The sequence below is a fragment of the Oenanthe melanoleuca genome, chromosome 1A, assembly GCF_029582105.1.
Source record: "Oenanthe melanoleuca isolate GR-GAL-2019-014 chromosome 1A, OMel1.0, whole genome shotgun sequence".
Taxonomy (NCBI): Eukaryota; Metazoa; Chordata; class Aves; order Passeriformes; family Muscicapidae; genus Oenanthe; species Oenanthe melanoleuca.
The window spans coordinates 7,597,527-7,614,298 of record NC_079334.1 but is presented as its reverse complement, the minus strand read 5'-3'; the positions used below and the strand labels follow the sequence as shown (position 1 = coordinate 7,614,298).

General features: G+C 39.2%; 1 protein-coding gene across 2 annotated transcripts in view; it reads left to right on the top strand.

The window, feature by feature from the left end:
• Positions 1-11,751, top strand: part of SCUBE1 (signal peptide, CUB domain and EGF like domain containing 1) — a 184,377-nt gene extending 172,626 nt beyond the window's left edge. For both annotated transcript variants that reach the window (XM_056481851.1, XM_056481852.1), the window contains 5 exons: positions 217-378; positions 1,805-2,002; positions 3,430-3,582; positions 4,055-4,134; positions 5,156-11,751. In XM_056481851.1, the coding sequence (XP_056337826.1) occupies positions 217-378; positions 1,805-2,002; positions 3,430-3,582; positions 4,055-4,134; positions 5,156-5,308 (746 nt within the window). In that variant the 3' untranslated portion in view covers positions 5,309-11,751. The remainder of the gene's footprint in view (positions 1-216; positions 379-1,804; positions 2,003-3,429; positions 3,583-4,054; positions 4,135-5,155) is intronic.
• Positions 11,752-16,772: the final 5,021 nt, after the last annotated feature.

The window sequence follows — 16,772 nt, the reverse complement described above, 5'->3', positions numbered from 1 at the left end:
GTATGTATCATGCATTTCTAGCTCATAAGGGTTTAACTCTAGTCACAGAGTTTTAGTTGAAAGATCCTTTATATTGGGAAATACAGGGAGCTGGTGTCTTTTCTCCCTTTCATGGCCTAATAAGTATAATCCAGACCAGGTATGTCCAGGGCAGAGGAAAACTGTCTGCACTGGAGGTTGCTGCTTGTTGAAAATAACACACCCCATCCCTTGCAGTTCACTGCTCTCCTGGACACTACTACAACTCCACAACCCACAGATGTATCCGGTGCCCTGTGGGGACATACCAGCCTGAGTTTGGTCAGAACTACTGCATCACCTGCCCTGGCAACACCAGTACAGATTTTGATGGCTCCACCAATGTCACACATTGCAAAAGTAAGTCACATTTCTGTCAGTGACAGAGCGTGTCTTTGGATCTGAACCGCAGCTCGAAGGTTCCCTCTGCCAGGCTGGGCTTCAGTTTTGTATTTCCTAGTTAGCAAATATCTACTGCCAGAGGGAATAGTAGAATTTGGGAAAACAATGAGGAAAAAAAGTTGGGAAAGTAGAATTTGAGGCAGATGAGTGTTTTAGCTTTAATATTATTTCACAGAGTGCCAGCTACAAGTTAAAACTACAGAGCCTTTAATTTCCCAGGTCCTACAAGTTGTGTAACTGATGCCTATTTCTGTGTGTCTCTGTAGAGCAAAATATCTTCTATCAGAGCAACTGCCATTTTAGAATAATTGTAAAATATTACAAGATAGAGTCATACATGCTGCAATTGCCAGGTAATCGCTTATGATAGTGAGATCTTAACTTTGAGATCTTTAAACTTTTTTTGCAGTACTCAGCCTCCTATCCTAATTACCATTTTAAATATCCCCCAGGATTTCAGTGCAGTTTTATATGATGCTTTGGGAATGACTGATTATTTTAGGCAAGCTTTTTTTTTTTTTCACCACTACCATGTTAATTTAAGAGAATTTTTCTATAATAATTAAGCAGCGTCATCTAACTATTCATGTACAGATCTCCTGTAAGTTTTTAGTCTGATTATGTGCCATGTGTTTTATAAGACCTTCATAATTTCTTATTCCATTTAGAAATCATTTACTCATCATTTGAGTAAATTATATATTTGTATGGAATTTGAAGAAGTTTGATGGCTTTCGTATAAAATAAAACCATCCTTGTTACTCTGCTTTCTTAGATCCTCTCAGTTTTCAAGCCAGTTTCTGACCTTGCATAATAATTGGGGGTTGGATTAAGCAAAATATTTAAACACATATCTGATTTTGTGTGGATAAGTAGGCCTGGGGAAATCAAGCTTAAGTAACTTGTGCCAAATTCAACAGGATTTTTAAAAACTCATAAAGAAAAACTGATCTATCAATTGAGAGCCTTTATTAGCTGGCTTAATCTAAGATGAAGCAAGGCAGATCTGTAATCAAGTAAGGCTGGCTATTGGGACCAGCACTTTCATTCAGCTAAACCCAGTTAAAAACCAAATTAAGTTAAAGCAGAATATCTTCTGCATGTCAGCACAGTATCCATGGTAACCACAATTGCATCATGTTTATTTACCTGTGCTTCTCAAGCAAAGTTAAAGCAGCCTGGATGAAGCATTGAATCAGCTCATGCACCAGAGATTAAAGTTTTGCAGTCAGCTGGAGCAACCTTGTGGATCACATATTCTTTTGAAGCTGGAGGATGTGTGCATTTCTAAAGCCACAAGGAGGAGTTTAGACTTGCTCATGACAGGTCTAGAAAAACACCTCCAATTAATTTAACACAAATGCTAATTTATGTTTCTCCCCAGACCAGCACTGTGGAGGAGAACTGGGGGACTACACTGGCTACATTGAATCACCCAACTATCCTGGAGATTACCCAGCTAATGTGGAATGCATTTGGAATATAAATCCACCCCCAAAGAGAAGAATACTCATTGTAGTACCTGAGATATTTCTCCCAATTGAAGATGAATGTGGTGATGTTTTAGTAATGAGAAAAAGTGGTAAGTTGCCAGACTTTTTATGGGTTATATTTCCTGCAAACTGATGGAGTGAATAGTTCATATTGAAGGGATGACTGTCTTCAGTGTTTCTTAAAGGTTTCTTGAATGAAATGGCACAGCAAGTTAGAACACTACTAATAAGAGTTAGCAGAGTGATATTAATTATTCAAGCTTATTGTCTGAATCACAAAGCTGTTAATAGGCTTCTGTCTGGCCCAGTTACCACATGGGATAAATCACTGCCATCCTAGAAGTCAACAGTGATAAATTATATTTGGAGAACTATCTCTGTAATCTGTACAAATTGTGCTCTCACCCTTTGTAAAAATATATATCCTGCAGTTATTGCTAAATCTGAGCAGTGTGTTGATACAACTGACACCTCAAGAAATCCAAAGTTATCCCACTTTTCTGTGGAATGGAGGGGGTGCATAGTATCTTTGGTTATGAAGTTAATTCAACAACTTCTGAAGTTAAGATCCCAATGAAATGCACTCCTCTTTTGCATGAAGGATGAGGACATCCTTCTGGTGATTTGTTGCTAAATCAAGAAGCACCAAACCTGAAAGGCAGTTGTTCATATGGAGTTTTTGTTCAAAACAGTGTATTTAGTCACAAAAATGGTGTCTCTTATTTGCTAAAACAATTTTCACAACTTTTTATCCCTGAGGGCCTGTATTGACACCTCTGTATATCAGAAGGAAGACACCTGGTCACTATAGATGGAAGGAAATTACACTTGTGCAGATGAACTTTTTTAAAAGCAAAACACTTGCTATAACAAAACACATCAGTTGTCCTTCTAACCCCAAACCGTGGTTCCCACAGTGACCAAAGCCACCCACATCAGGGTAAAGTTACACTTCAGGCATGATTTGCCCTTAGTGAAGCTGTGCTGGCTGTCACCAGCCACCTCCTCACATCCAGGTTAACTGTTCTGTGGGTCACTGACTCTGCAGGGTGTGACAGTCTTTTATTCAGAATCACCATACCAGACATTACATTCTGGTTTTATTTATAAATGTTTTTATTTATAAGTGGTTTATTATTAAACTGTGAGGGGCTGGCTACCTTGTCTGCCTGGCCTGCAGCTCACTTGTTCTTACCTGTCTGGGACAAGCATATGGGTGCTCTGGGATACAATGTTAGAGTAGTAAAAAAATAATATTGATGTAGTTTTATAAATATCAAAAATTATACCTCAATATCTGCTTAAGCTTTTTGCTGAGGGATTCCATTACTTTTGTAGGAAAAACCTGCTTCTTTTTATAGGCAAATGAGGACAACATCCATTCTGTCACATACACCTTCTGCTCTCAGGAACATGTCAGCTGAGAAGTATCTTGTCAGTTTGATATCTCTGACCCCTAGATGAGGAAGGGAGCAAAAATTATTTTGTAAAGAACATTGTTTAACTTTATTTCTAGCTTCCCCTACTTCAATTACTACATATGAAACATGTCAGACGTATGAGAGACCCATTGCATTTACCTCAAGATCAAGGAAACTCTGGATTCAGTTCAAGTCAAATGAAGGAAACAGTGGCAAAGGATTCCAGGTCCCCTATGTCACTTACGATGGTGAGAATGGAGTTGGTTTTCATCTTTGTGTTATATCTGAATTACAGAAAATTTTCCTTTAGAATAATCTCTCTTAAACTGCTTGCAGGGACAGAAGAATGAGGAAAATCTGTATGTGCTTCATTTAATTTTAGTAGCAAAAATTTTGAAATAACATACATATGTATAATGTTTGAAAAGTCATTTTGTATCCCTGTTTCTTCATCTCTAGAGTGGAGATAATGCAGCATTATTATCAGGAGGGAGTAGTTTTTTGAGGATGTTAGTATTTACAGGGATAACTCAAAACCACTGTTATAAAGAAATAGAGAATTTTAAGGTGATTAGTTAGAATACAGCAGTCTGAGAGACACTGAATAATAAACTGGATACAAAATTTCTCAGCTCTGTCTTCAAGAGGAGGTCTAGCTCACATCTGACTGTTGTCCTCCCAAGGGATGTCACAGTCACTCAACTGATCTTTATTTTTCAGAGGATTATCAACAACTAATAGAAGACATTGTTCGAGATGGCCGATTATATGCATCAGAAAACCATCAAGAAATTCTAAAGGTAAGAAATTTCTGCTTTCTCTGAGGCCAACCAAGAATTCCTTTTTCTAAGCATTTTCCTAAAATAGTTCTCAATACCTTGATAAAGTCATTATATTTAAAGTTTAAGGGTGACCCAAACTCCAGTTCTATGTCTTCTGAGTTTTATGCCCAAAATCAAGTAACTGAGCTGGGCTCAGCATGTGCTTATGTCCTTTGTGGAAGCAGGAACTAAATGAAATGCATGCTGATAAGATTGTATGTTTGAAAAATTAGTCAGCCAAGAATGAAGGACCTGTTGTTTGAAGAGCCTTCTTCAGCCTCAGCCTGGTGTTTAAATGTTTAAATGACTCATTGAATTTGCTGTGCAATTAAAAAGTGTATTTACCTAAATCACTATCTTGCCTCAATAAGAAATGATAATAATGATACAAGCAACACCTGTAACAACTAACTAATTAAAACTGGAAAAAGGCTGGTCAGAGGCAAAACTGAGCCATGTAAATGGCTTGGAAGGACAGGAGCTGAGGAAGAGCTGGCTCCCCTGGCCATCCCTGCCCAGCTGTTCTCTCCCTCCAGCTTTTGGGTTGCTCAGGTCCCAGCTGCAGTGCACAGTGCCAGGCCCAGGCTCAGCTGAGGCTCTGAATCAAGGCTCTCCCAAGGTGCAGGAGAAGGTCCTTAGAAAGCTCAGCATCACTGAGGACCAGCCTTGTCTCCCATCCATGGAGGGAAGGCCAGGACAGCAGCACAGAACAGCTGGGAAGGACAGTCAGAGGGAGCCTGCAGTTCTCATGCCCAACATCTGCAGTTTGTGGTTCATTCAGTGCTGCCCTCCCAGGGCAGGACCTGCCAGGAGCACTGCAAAAAGCATCCAGCACAGCAGGGAGATCATCCCTCTAAAACTCCACAACAACATGGAGCAGTTTCCTTACACTGCTTTACCCAGACTCAAGTTTTGCAAACCTGATTTCAATTTGGAAACCTAGGTAGACATTAAATCCAAACCTTGCTTTTATCTAACATATCTATGTTGTCTTCTGTAGGACAAGAAGCTGATTAAAGCTCTCTTTGATGTACTGGCACATCCTCAAAACTATTTCAAGTACACAGCACAAGAGTCAAAAGAAATGTTTCCAAGATCATTTATAAAGCTACTGAGATCAAAAGTTTCCAGGTTTCTACGACCATACAAATAGTCCAGTGGTATTCAACTTTTGGTTACTTTGCATTCCTGTCAAATATTGTCTTTCCTCCATAGTAGAAACATTTGCTAATTTGAAAGCTCTTTTTTGCAGTCTTTGTTGTCAATTGTTATTGAAGAACACCTATAATGTTTTATAATTGTTAAAAGTCAGTGTTCTGAATGGGATTCTTACTACCAAAAAAAAAAAAATTATCCATCCCTGAGTGCATCTAGTTGTAGATCCAAATTTGTGTCTGCACTAGTGTGTCCTCACTTTCCATCTGAAATCTCACTATGTAAAAATATTCTTTCTAGCTTTTTATTTTTCATCAACAATAACTTTTGTCAAAGAAAGGAGGAATCTACACAAATATGATTAAACTACCTGCAGATAAGTTCTGTTATAGAAAGAAGTATGTAGTATAAATAATACTTGGATTTTGAATTGCACTTGAAGTTTATATTTGAATCTTTAGAAGAAAACAAAACAATCTAAATTTTGTTATTTCTCATTTGTGGCTTGGTGGAACCTCTGTCCAAGTAGAAATCAAAAAAGAAAAAAAGAAGAAAAAAAGTATAATTTTGTTTTATAAATTACATGAGATTGAGTCCCATGCCCTAATGTCCTAATGTTTTTATCTGTCCTCTTCTAAACTTCTTCAGAGGTTTGCCACTATCAATTACTTAATTGAAACAGATTTAGCTCTGGATTTCCATGCATCAGTTGGTCCCTTTGAAGACATTTACAATAGGATATGTGAGAAATGAACAACAACACTAGTAGTCTTGTTTTTCTTTCCATTAAGAGAGCATCTAATTAAGTACAATATATAAATATATAAATATATACTTCTATTTGTGGGTACATTAGTAATGTTATCTCTAGTAACTGTAAATATTATTCATGCTTAAATCTTTACTCCCACACACCCTATTTACTCATATCTATATGTAACTTTGTGTAGACAATTAAATTACTTCTCCAAGTGCTTGTCACCTCTATTAACACCCAGCTGAAGCCTTTTGAGGTTTTATAATACTGGATAGTGGTTTCCTCTGGGACAATCTCTTTCAATATGTATTATTCCAGGAAAAATAGCATCAGTGAGGATGCAAGTGCTGCCCAGTAAAGGGTCAGCTGTTGCCTCTTCCTTGGGAACCCCCCATGCAGACCAAGAGAGTGACCCTCAGGACAGCACATGTGGCAGGAGCTCAGCAAGGAGGAGCTGCTGCTGTCCCTGAAGCACTGGGAACACAGCTTTGTCCAAGCCCCACATTGCCAGGGGCTCAGGGCTGAACAGGACACAAGTTTGCACAAGAGCTGGAGGGCAGGTTCTGTACCTGCAGAAACCTGGCTCTCCCTTTTATCCCAAATTTGTTATCACAGTGCCCATCAAGCACAGGGACTGCAGGAGAGCTTTAGCCTTGTGCTCAGTCCCTGCTCACAGAGCCACAGTGGGTTTGCCATGATGATAAATCCTGAGTTTCCTGCTGTTTCCTGGCACAGAAGCTAATCCAGTGAGAGAGGGGAGCCTTTCTTTGTGTTAGTACTTCAGCCCCTTTCCTTTTCAGTCCCTCCCTCTTGTGTACCATTTTTCCCTTTTGATTCTACAAGTTTATTAAATGGAGAAATGAACTTTCCTGGCAGCATCCTTCCAGAAAAAGACTAACACAGTTTTGCTTTGCTGCTTTTCTTTTTTTTTTTTGCCTGTCTACTCAGTAGTTTAATACATCCTTAGATGTTCTCAAAGGCATATATTAGGGGTGGTTGTGGTTATCTTCTGACACTTTTTTTTGTCCTTGAGCAAGTACTGCTTAAATTTACACAGTTGGTTTCTGTTGATGACAAGTGCTTGAATATTCCATTTCTACGAGAATATACCTTAAGTATTCAGCTGAGTTTTTCTCCTTAACCATCTTGTAATTTTGCTTGCCTTCTTTCCTTTTCTGTTGAAGAATATAATTTTTTTTTTCTTTTTTTGGCTGAACAGTCTGACCTTATAGTCTAACAATTCTTTTTTTTTCCACTCATGGATCTCAAATCTTTGGTAAGCTTTCTTTTTAATATGTACATTGCCCTTTGCTAAAAAATGTCACTTCTCCACATAATTCCTTTGTTAAAGGCTGTTAAACTTAACTTTTTCTTGAGGATATTAAAACTACTTTTATTTATTATTCACCAAGGGTCACTAAAAAGAACAACTTTTCATTATTTTTGTGTTTAACAGTAGTCATTTGTACAAAAAAAAATATAAAAAGCAAAAATCTTTTCAGGTATTAAATTATGCAGGAGTATTTAGATAAAAAAACTACTTTAACCAAGCAGTAGTTCAATGTCTGAGAGGTTATTCAGAGTTTTGTTCAAGTCCATTAGAATGAGTCAGGATTGCAGCCATTCTACTGAAATATATGAAGAAAAAGATATGAAAAATATGGTGAAAAATAACTTCCTCACTTGACAAATTATTTACAATGATCTTTAGTATTTCAAACTTGAGTAAGCAAACTTCAGAACCTGGTACTGTACAATGATTTTAGTAAAATCCTTGCTAAAATTTTTGTTTAACAATCAACATGTTTGGATATAACACCATTGTCTAACACTGATACCAGACTCCAGAAAGCACTGGCATCATAACATTTTCCAGGTTCTTAGCTCCATGGGAAATCCAGTGCCAGAGAGGAACCATAAAAGGGACATATCCCAATTCTGACCACTGGTAGTGAGACCTCAGTAGAGCTGTGAGAGGTGAATACAGGCAAGAGAGATCACATTTGGCTCTGGTACCCCTTGCCCTGACTTAAAGCCAAACCAAAAAGAAGCAGGGTTTTGTCCAGTTCATCCTGACAACAACCTGAGAATGAGGCTGATATTCCCCAGAGCCACATCAGGGCAGGGACTCCACAGTCAGGACAAGGCATTTGTGGACTTCTGTGGCAAACACAGGCTTGGTGTTGCTGAAGAAAGGCACTGAAAGAAAGAATAATTTGACCCTCAGAAGCTGACACTTAAATGCTTGTGAATGTAGAGGGAGTTCATATCTGATATATTTAGAAAATGAGTCAGGTTGAATTCTTGCCACTGCATAGAAGTGCTCTTGGATGTGCAAATTTCTAATGAAATAAGTAATGACAAGTGGTATATAGGGCAGCCTGAACTGGTTTCATTTGAATCAAAGAACAGCACTGAATTTTTATATCAGCTCTAGAAGTTAAAAATGCTTTGATTTTCATACTAGACTTACAGAAACTGGCAGTCACCAAGTAGGAGGTGAGTTCAACTCTTCATATGTTAGTGTAGGATGCCTTCATTGCCAAAGCCTGAGAACCTGTTGATACTACATAATAACAGCACAACAACAAAGATTGTTTTCTTCTTCAGAGAAGACCTACACACATTTGGGAATCAAAAACCATACAAGGAGAAATGCAGCTGCCTTTAAGCAAATCATCTTAATGAATGTGGCAGAATATAACATTTTAGCTTTTACCCTAAATATGAAATACTGCATTTGAACATATCAATAAATACAGCCCTGTATCCATTCTTACAGAATTACACATTGTCTGCAGGACAGGTGCAACAACACATTTATGTGTAATTACAGGTAGACTGAAGAAGTGCCCATTTGTGATTGCCCAATTGACACAAACAGAGCTCTTTATTTTCAATTTGCAAATGCCTGTATGCTTAAAGGTGCACCTGCAGCACTTACCATTTTAAGCCTCTCTTTCTGCTTTAAATACTGCACTTATTTTTAGTGAGGTGGTGGTGAATCATCCCTAAACATTCTCACAGACCACCAAATCACTGCCTGCACACCTCCTGCAGGTCATTGCAGCAATCACAAGTTGCTCATCAAGCCCTGAGTTGTGCCTTGAAAGTGCTGAGGACACAAAGGTGCCTCTGTGTGTCATTTGAGTAAAGGGAGCAGCAGGATTCTGTGTTCAGTGCACTGCCATCTCTTCTGCCACACTGCATCTTGCCTTCAATAACAAGACTTATTCTGCCTGGAGATTTAGCTCACTGAAACTGGATTTTAATGTTCTGAAGTCTTTTCTTTCAGCCCATTTTCTTGTCCTGTCTTCCTTCTTCCATCATACATCAGATTTTTACCTAAAGACCAGCTTTTCAAAAGAAATTTATTTCCTCATTGTGCCTCCCCCACAGAATAAAGTTATGACTACTTAAGATTTAGACTAATCCTTCCTACACAGCAGCCTCATCCTAGAGTAAGCTTACTTAAAAGTAAGTAGGTTTACTTAAAATAGCTTACCTTGTAAGCCAGGTCTAGTTTAGTTTAGTTTTAGACTAGCTTAAATAAATACAGAATTGGTCAGAGAGTTTTCAGAGGGTCCACATTCTGATTTGCCAGTGGGTTTTAAAGAGCACAGCTCACCTGAAATCCTGTCTGTGAGCAGAATGAAGGATGCTGCCACATGAGTGAGAAACATCCTTTACATGTGTTCAGCATTCCAAAAGGATGCTCAAACCCCACCCTGTGCCTTTTATAAGCCTGCCCAACACATTCAAATTTCTCAGAGCAGTCTTACCTATAAAAAATCCAGTTTTAATCTTGCAGAGAGCAGTTTAGGAACTTCAGGAGCAAAAGTAGTGCTGTGATTCTTACGCAGGGTCTGCTGACAAAATGTTTGACAGGAAAACTCACCTGCTCTGTGACAGCTCCCAAGTCTGCACTCTAAATACCTTTGAAAGCTCTTAAAATCTTAGCTGGACCCAGTGGCAAATTTCTCAGCAACCTCAGGGGTCTGGATGATTTCTTAATGATGGGAATGAGTGACACACACACACACAGTTCCTTATATCTGTATCATGAGTTCAAGGAGTTGCATTTTTTTCATAGTTTAAAACCACTGATTGACAGGAATGGGAGTAACTGGAGGAGTTCTTATAGAATCTCAATACTTTGGGACTTTATTGAAATAGTTTTCTAGAATGAGAGACTGTTGTAAGCACTTGGGAAAAGGAATACTTTTGTCTTCCAGAAGAATTTATGGAAGAAGGGAAATTTCTGTAAGGTACTATGAACTTACTCCTCAGTGAGAGACTTGGATTCAGAAACAAGTCTTGTGTTTTATCTCTCATCTGAATAGAAGCAGAGTGGGAAATAAACAATGTCAAAAACTGTCATCTAGGGATCTGAATATATACAATTCCAGTTTGTTATTTCATTTATTTATTCTTTCATCATAAAGCTTTTAATCTATAAAATTAATATGTAATATACAAGAGTAAAATGTACAGAAGTACCTTTAGATCTAATAATTTAAACCATCTGTATTCAGAGAGCGGAGATAACAAGTTTAAAGATATACAAGCAATTGCAATTCAATTTTCTCAATATCTAGAAAAAAAAGTGGCTTTGATTAATTAAACTTTATTTTAATTATTGTGAAAATATCTTTTTTAGAATTTGTTTTTGTTACTTTTTTAATTAAAATTATTTTGTAAATATTGTTCTCTATGTTTTATAACTTAGAAAGGCCATTAATTTGCATTGAGAGCAGCAAAGACTCGACATGTTAATGATAAAGATACTTCAGGAGACAGGGGTGCATGTGAGGCAGTTGCCAGATTTATCATTCCAGATTACAGATCCTGTTATTCCTTCAGTCTCTCTGGCATGACAGGAAGAGTTTTCTGGGGCAATTTAACATCCTAATTTAAACAGAAATTACTATCAAGTGTCATTCTAAAGTGCTTCCCATTTTCATAACATAAAAAGAATATGCATTTTAAAGTTATTGCTGATGTCTTCTTCCATTGTTGGGATAAGAAAACACAGAACTCAAAAATAAAAGGGAATTTAATAGATTACATATGGATAGTGGAAAAACAAGGAAAGCTGTGGGATCTCTATGCTTGAAGGGAGCAGTGGAAGTGATAAAACCTCACATTGGATCAGATCACAGAGCCTTTTTTAGGCAAAACCACTGCAAAAAAAAAATTCATTATGATCATGTCCAGCACGAGTTCTAGCAGGAATTTCTGGCAGGCTGGATTTCAGAGGGAAGCACATAGGGTGTAATACTGGTTTCTGCATCAATTTGCTCCACGTAAACCACTGCACAGGAGTGAGATTTTAAACTGAACTGTTGTAGATGCTGCTGGGACTTCTAAGCTTTATTACCAATGTAAATTGTGTACAAACAGCTATTTCCATATGAAATGTACAATAATAGTTTAGAGCAAGGGTAGTGAATAACTGTACAAAATTTGATACTTAGAAAATAAGATACAGTGCTAAGCTTTACCAATATTTTAACAATTCTGTCAGATTTATAGTAGAAAATGTTGTTGTAAATGTACCTTATAAGAAAATACATTTCCTTTTGCCTCTGTATATTAATAGCTTTGATTTCTATGTCAAAGTTAAAAATGAAGCATGTAATAAAACTTTTGTTAAAATCACTTTCATAATAAACATGAAATGGAATGGATACCCCTGCCTGACATTTATTTGTATATAGGACAAGGCTTCTTGCAGAAGTATGGACAAGAAATAGAAGAGAACTTCTCTTTTTTGATAGATTTACAAATTTTGGTCTAATTTTCATCCTTTAGCAACAGAGAGTGTTTTCTTTTTCATCGAACCACTGGAGTTTGTGGGACATTGATGTAAGTTCCTTCCAAACAGGCTTCAAGGAGAGCTGGCTACAGTGAAGAATCACATCACCAATATCCCTCCAGGACTTTTAACTACTTGTTAAACTAACTCTGGTGTTACCAGCTCATGCAGCTGCCCTTTGTCACAGCCCTCTATTGAGAAGCAGCCTCAAAGAAAGAGAAAGGAAGCCCTCATGTTCCAGCATGGTATGTGCCATTCTGCTGCTGTCCTCATGTAAGCAGTTCAGCTTGTTAAGAGAAAGCATTTATGATGTGACAGTATCAGCTTTGCTGATTTTATATGTATTTATAAGATTTTAGATGTTCATTATATAAATACTGTCGATATGACTGATGACTCTCGGTGTCTGGAAGGTTTGAAAGGCATCAGGAAATTGGCTGCAAAATACCAATTACTGCCTTTTTCAGCTGGTAGGAATTCACTCAGGTAATATGGCAGCTATCCTCACTGCATTCCAGGAAGACACAACATCACTTTTATGGGACTGCAGATGTGCTGTATGAAATGGCAGTCAGCTGTCCTTGTAGCTTCAGAGCTTTAAATGAGTAACAAGAGAAGTCAGCTCCTATCAAAGACACAAAAGCTGATTCTCAAAGTTCCTAAAAGTAATTGGAAATCAAGCTGATTACTGGTAATGAAATATCTGTGCACAAGAACAAAATCTGGAATGAGAATCTGGAGAGGTCCTGGCTGACTGGAAGCTGGCAAACATTGTCTCAATTTTCAAGAAGGGCAAGGAAGGAGGATTCCACAGACTCCTGTCAGTGTCACTTCAGTACCTGGTAAAATCATGGAAAAAGTTATTCTAGGATTTACTGAAAAATAGCTGGAGGACAACACAGGCATCTGTCACAGCCAGCATGGCTTCATGAGAGGCAAGTCCTGTTTGTCAAACTGATTACTTTCTAAATAAGGGTAGAACAGACAATTTTATAACAGCCACTTAAGTTTCAGCAATCATGACAGTCTTCATTTGAGTACAAGATTCTCATTTACTGGAACAGGCATTGCCTGGTGTAAATTGCAGAGGGGTCCATTCTCAGTTCCAATCTTGCCATGACTTCCCAACAAGTATACAAAACATAATGGCCTGAAGAACAGCACTCTAGTACAATCCAGCAGGTAAGTGAAGGCAGTCTGGGCATAGATTATTCTTCTTTTTATCCAGGAATCAACATCAGCTGACTCCTGGCGTCAAAGAAAGGGCCTATCCAGTACAACCACCATAATTGGCTATTTTTGCCTCTTAAATACAACATTTAAATGGGCAGTCAGCACAGCATGAGGTATGCTACACTCCAAATGCACTTCTTAATGTGTAGAATAACAGCACCTCCACCTCACTTGTGTGTGTAGAACAGTATTCCTAAGTAACGATCCAACTTTTATAAAAGTAATATATTAGACAGCATGCTATGTATGCCTAAAGACATGAAAAGGGAAGAACAGAGACCTGCCTTTCTGAAGGCACCCAAGCAGCTGGTGAAAAACTGCAGCAGTGGCTGTGGAGGTACAGCAGGATGCCTCAGGACTGAGGGCAGCATGTTGGAATGCCTACAGGGACACAAGATCCTTGGAGCTGCCTGGCAAGGTGTTTTTTCATTGTTGTACCCCCAGAATGAGGGCAGCCTCCCTCTGTCCCAGTACTGCATGAGCAGTGAGAGAGTATTTTGAGAGTAAAACACCTGCACTTGTCAGTGTGTGTTATGTCAGCACATAATGTGGGTGCAGTTAATTTGTCTCTTGGGGAAAACACTCAGTGGAAGTATTGTTTGTGCCCATTTGTTTGGTTTATTATCCTTCACACACTGATCTCTTGCCAGACTTTTAGAGAAGAGGCTGAGTCCAGCCTGCTAAGATCACTCATCCACCTGCAGGGTGTTCTCAGGGGCTCTTTCCACACTCCACGCTCACATTGGGCACCATTCCAAGGTCAAACATGGGTTTCCTTCCTCACTCATGTGACCATCCAGCCACACAACAGGACAGCACAGCCCCACTGTGACAAGGTATGGGACAGACCTCATACAGACTCCAGCTGGCTGGTGGGTGTTGCAAAACCTTCCCAAAAGTTGTACCTGTCCACAAAGCAAGCAGGCAAAAGCTATCCACAATAACTGCTTTTTTGATGCAGAAGAATATATTTTCCCTTCTTACAAAAGCCTTCTTACAAACCTCTCTGGGGTTTTAAACTCACATATACAGCTCTGATAAAATATTTACAGCAAATTGTGTTCCTCTCATTTAAGCCCCTATCACAGCTTTCCATGCTCTGAAGTTCTAGTTTTACCACAACAGAAAGCTGTGGACTTGAAAAGAAATGGTTTCTTTTAAAAAATATTATAGGTTTGATTTTAAAGTGCACCAAAAATAGGTCCCTTCATTTCCTTTTCACTATGATGTTAAAGTCTCTTCTGCCCCTTATATCCTCACCTCTCTTAAGGAGGTTACCATGCAATGTTGGCAAAGAGCAAAGTTCTAACATTAAACAACAGGAATATGAAGTGGGGAATGTACATCAGATCTATTTGGATGAGAGAGCCATAAGCACCTGGAATAAAGCCACAAACTGCCAGACTCACAAAACTTTGCAAAACTCTAGCTGTGTTTGTTGGGGGCAAATGCTACTTCACGTTTGCTAACTCATGATAAATTTCTGCTGCAGGGTGGGAACTAAATGTGGTGGTGGATAAGTCATGGGGCCTGCTGTGACAGAGAGGCTCGAGGGCTCCATAAGTTGGCTTCCTACGGATAGTGCCAGAAGGGTAAATCCTCTTATTTTAGACTGGGGTAGTGCTAGTAAGCTCAGCTTTGCTGAGACCTTTTTGCATTCTCTCTGAATACCTATGTAAAGTAACCCATTAAATTTAACAAGCACATAGCCTGAGTAAGAGCTGCACTGTTCAGGAACTTTAAATCAGCCACTCTTCCTAAGGAAACAATCAGAATAAAATACTGTGGTGACTTTTCTTTACAAATATTATCCACAAACACCTGCTTTCATGAGAGGCTGGCAGTGGTACCCCGAGGCTATGGCTCTGGCATCCATCAGAGTAAGGACTGCTCCTGGAAGCCTCACAGTGCTTGAAGCAGCGGTAGGAGAAGGGTGAGTGCAGGAATTTCTCCTGTTGTGGAAAGCCAGCAAAAATAGCAGAACAAGCTGCCAAGCACAGCAGGTGAGCAAGGAAACATTTAGGTAAGTGCTGGACAAAGTCCGGGAAGAGCCCATTTACAGTCTACTCTTGATATCAGTGATTCTCACTGTGTCTTATTTATTACTTGGAGTTTATCAGCAGCAGCCCCAGACCTGCAAACTCACCCAAATAGCCTGGAACCACGGCCAGCCAGCCAGCAGCCATAACTCCCATCCAAAGTGAGGTGGGAGTGCAAACAAGCAGTGAAAAGGCAGCTGCCTACACTTGGTGAAAAAAGAATTATGTAAATCTCATGTTTGAACAGGATCTCATTCCTCTTGGCTCTGGACATGACATGTTTTACAATACTAGGGCAAGATCAACACCACAGCCATCCTCTTCTCCTAAACCACAGTATTAGCAGAAAATGTGCTCAAACTCAGGGTAGCAGGGTGGGAACACAGTCAAGGAACACTGGAAATAAAAACCTATATTTTGATCTTCTGAAGTTTAATCAGGAAGGTCTCCTTAAAGACATCCTAGTGGAGCCTTTATGGTGGAACTTTATGAGAAAATGTGGGAACACAGCATGTGGTAAGGCAGACACAGTCTCAGGCAAAGAGGAAAATTTGCCTGCATTTACTATTCAGATATCCAACCTGGAGATTTGAGTTAGATCCTCAGCTGTTGAGTGGTGATGTACAGTTACAGCACGTAGGCACCATTTATACACCATTTATAATCTCTTTCTACTCTCTCTCTCTGCCCAGCCAACCTGTGGTAGCCTTTTAATTTATAGACCTTCCTCCCAAATAATTCTGTGATTATGTGGAGAAAGGGATTGTTGCTACTCTTGGGTAGTTACAGAGGACACCAGTCCAGCAACACCAGACAGGGCAGAGAGCAAAGAGGTATTTCTTCAACATGGCACATTCTCCACTGGCTGTAGTCCGTGAATGTGAGGCTTTCTTGACCAGCTACTAGATCCTAAAATCCTATTTCTTGAACTTGACTATTTCCATGGCTGTAGGACAGTGCTGGGAAGCACTGCAGCACTGAAGCTGAATCCTTGATTTGAGGATAGGCTGGCAGGAAAAGGAGTTTCCACAGTGTGTGGAGCAGATAGATTGTAGAGGGTGGTCCCAGCAGTAGCAGAGAGCACAGCAAAGCCTGACCTGTGTTGGACACCTTCCTTTGCTCTTGGAGCTTTATAACCATACCTGAGGCAAGACAAAGCTACCAGTAATGTTTTAAAAGCCTCAGGTTAAACTGTTTTAGGCTTTTCCCCATAAAATCTTAGAAAGAAGGGATTTTCTTAGAAATCTCTTCTAAACAATCCAAGGAAAGCACTGGGAATCCAGCACTCTACTACTTGCAAAATGCAAAAAGCATTCCTCACTCTCTCTTGTACTGACAGATATTTAACACAGGCCTACATGTTAAAATTCCCTTGCCAACGTTCAAAATGAAAAAGATTTAATTTGATAAATGACTGACACTGTGTTTTTCCTGAGCATTACAACTGAGAGAGAGAGATTCCCACTGCTGTGGCCGGCAGCCAGTGCCTCACACCCCACCCGAAACCAACTTCAGGGCTACGGCTGGGGCCTTCCAGAAGAGTCCCTAAAATACCGGGGAAATAAAAAACATCTTGTGGCCAGCACTGCGCCATGAATGCTGCGAATTTTATTAA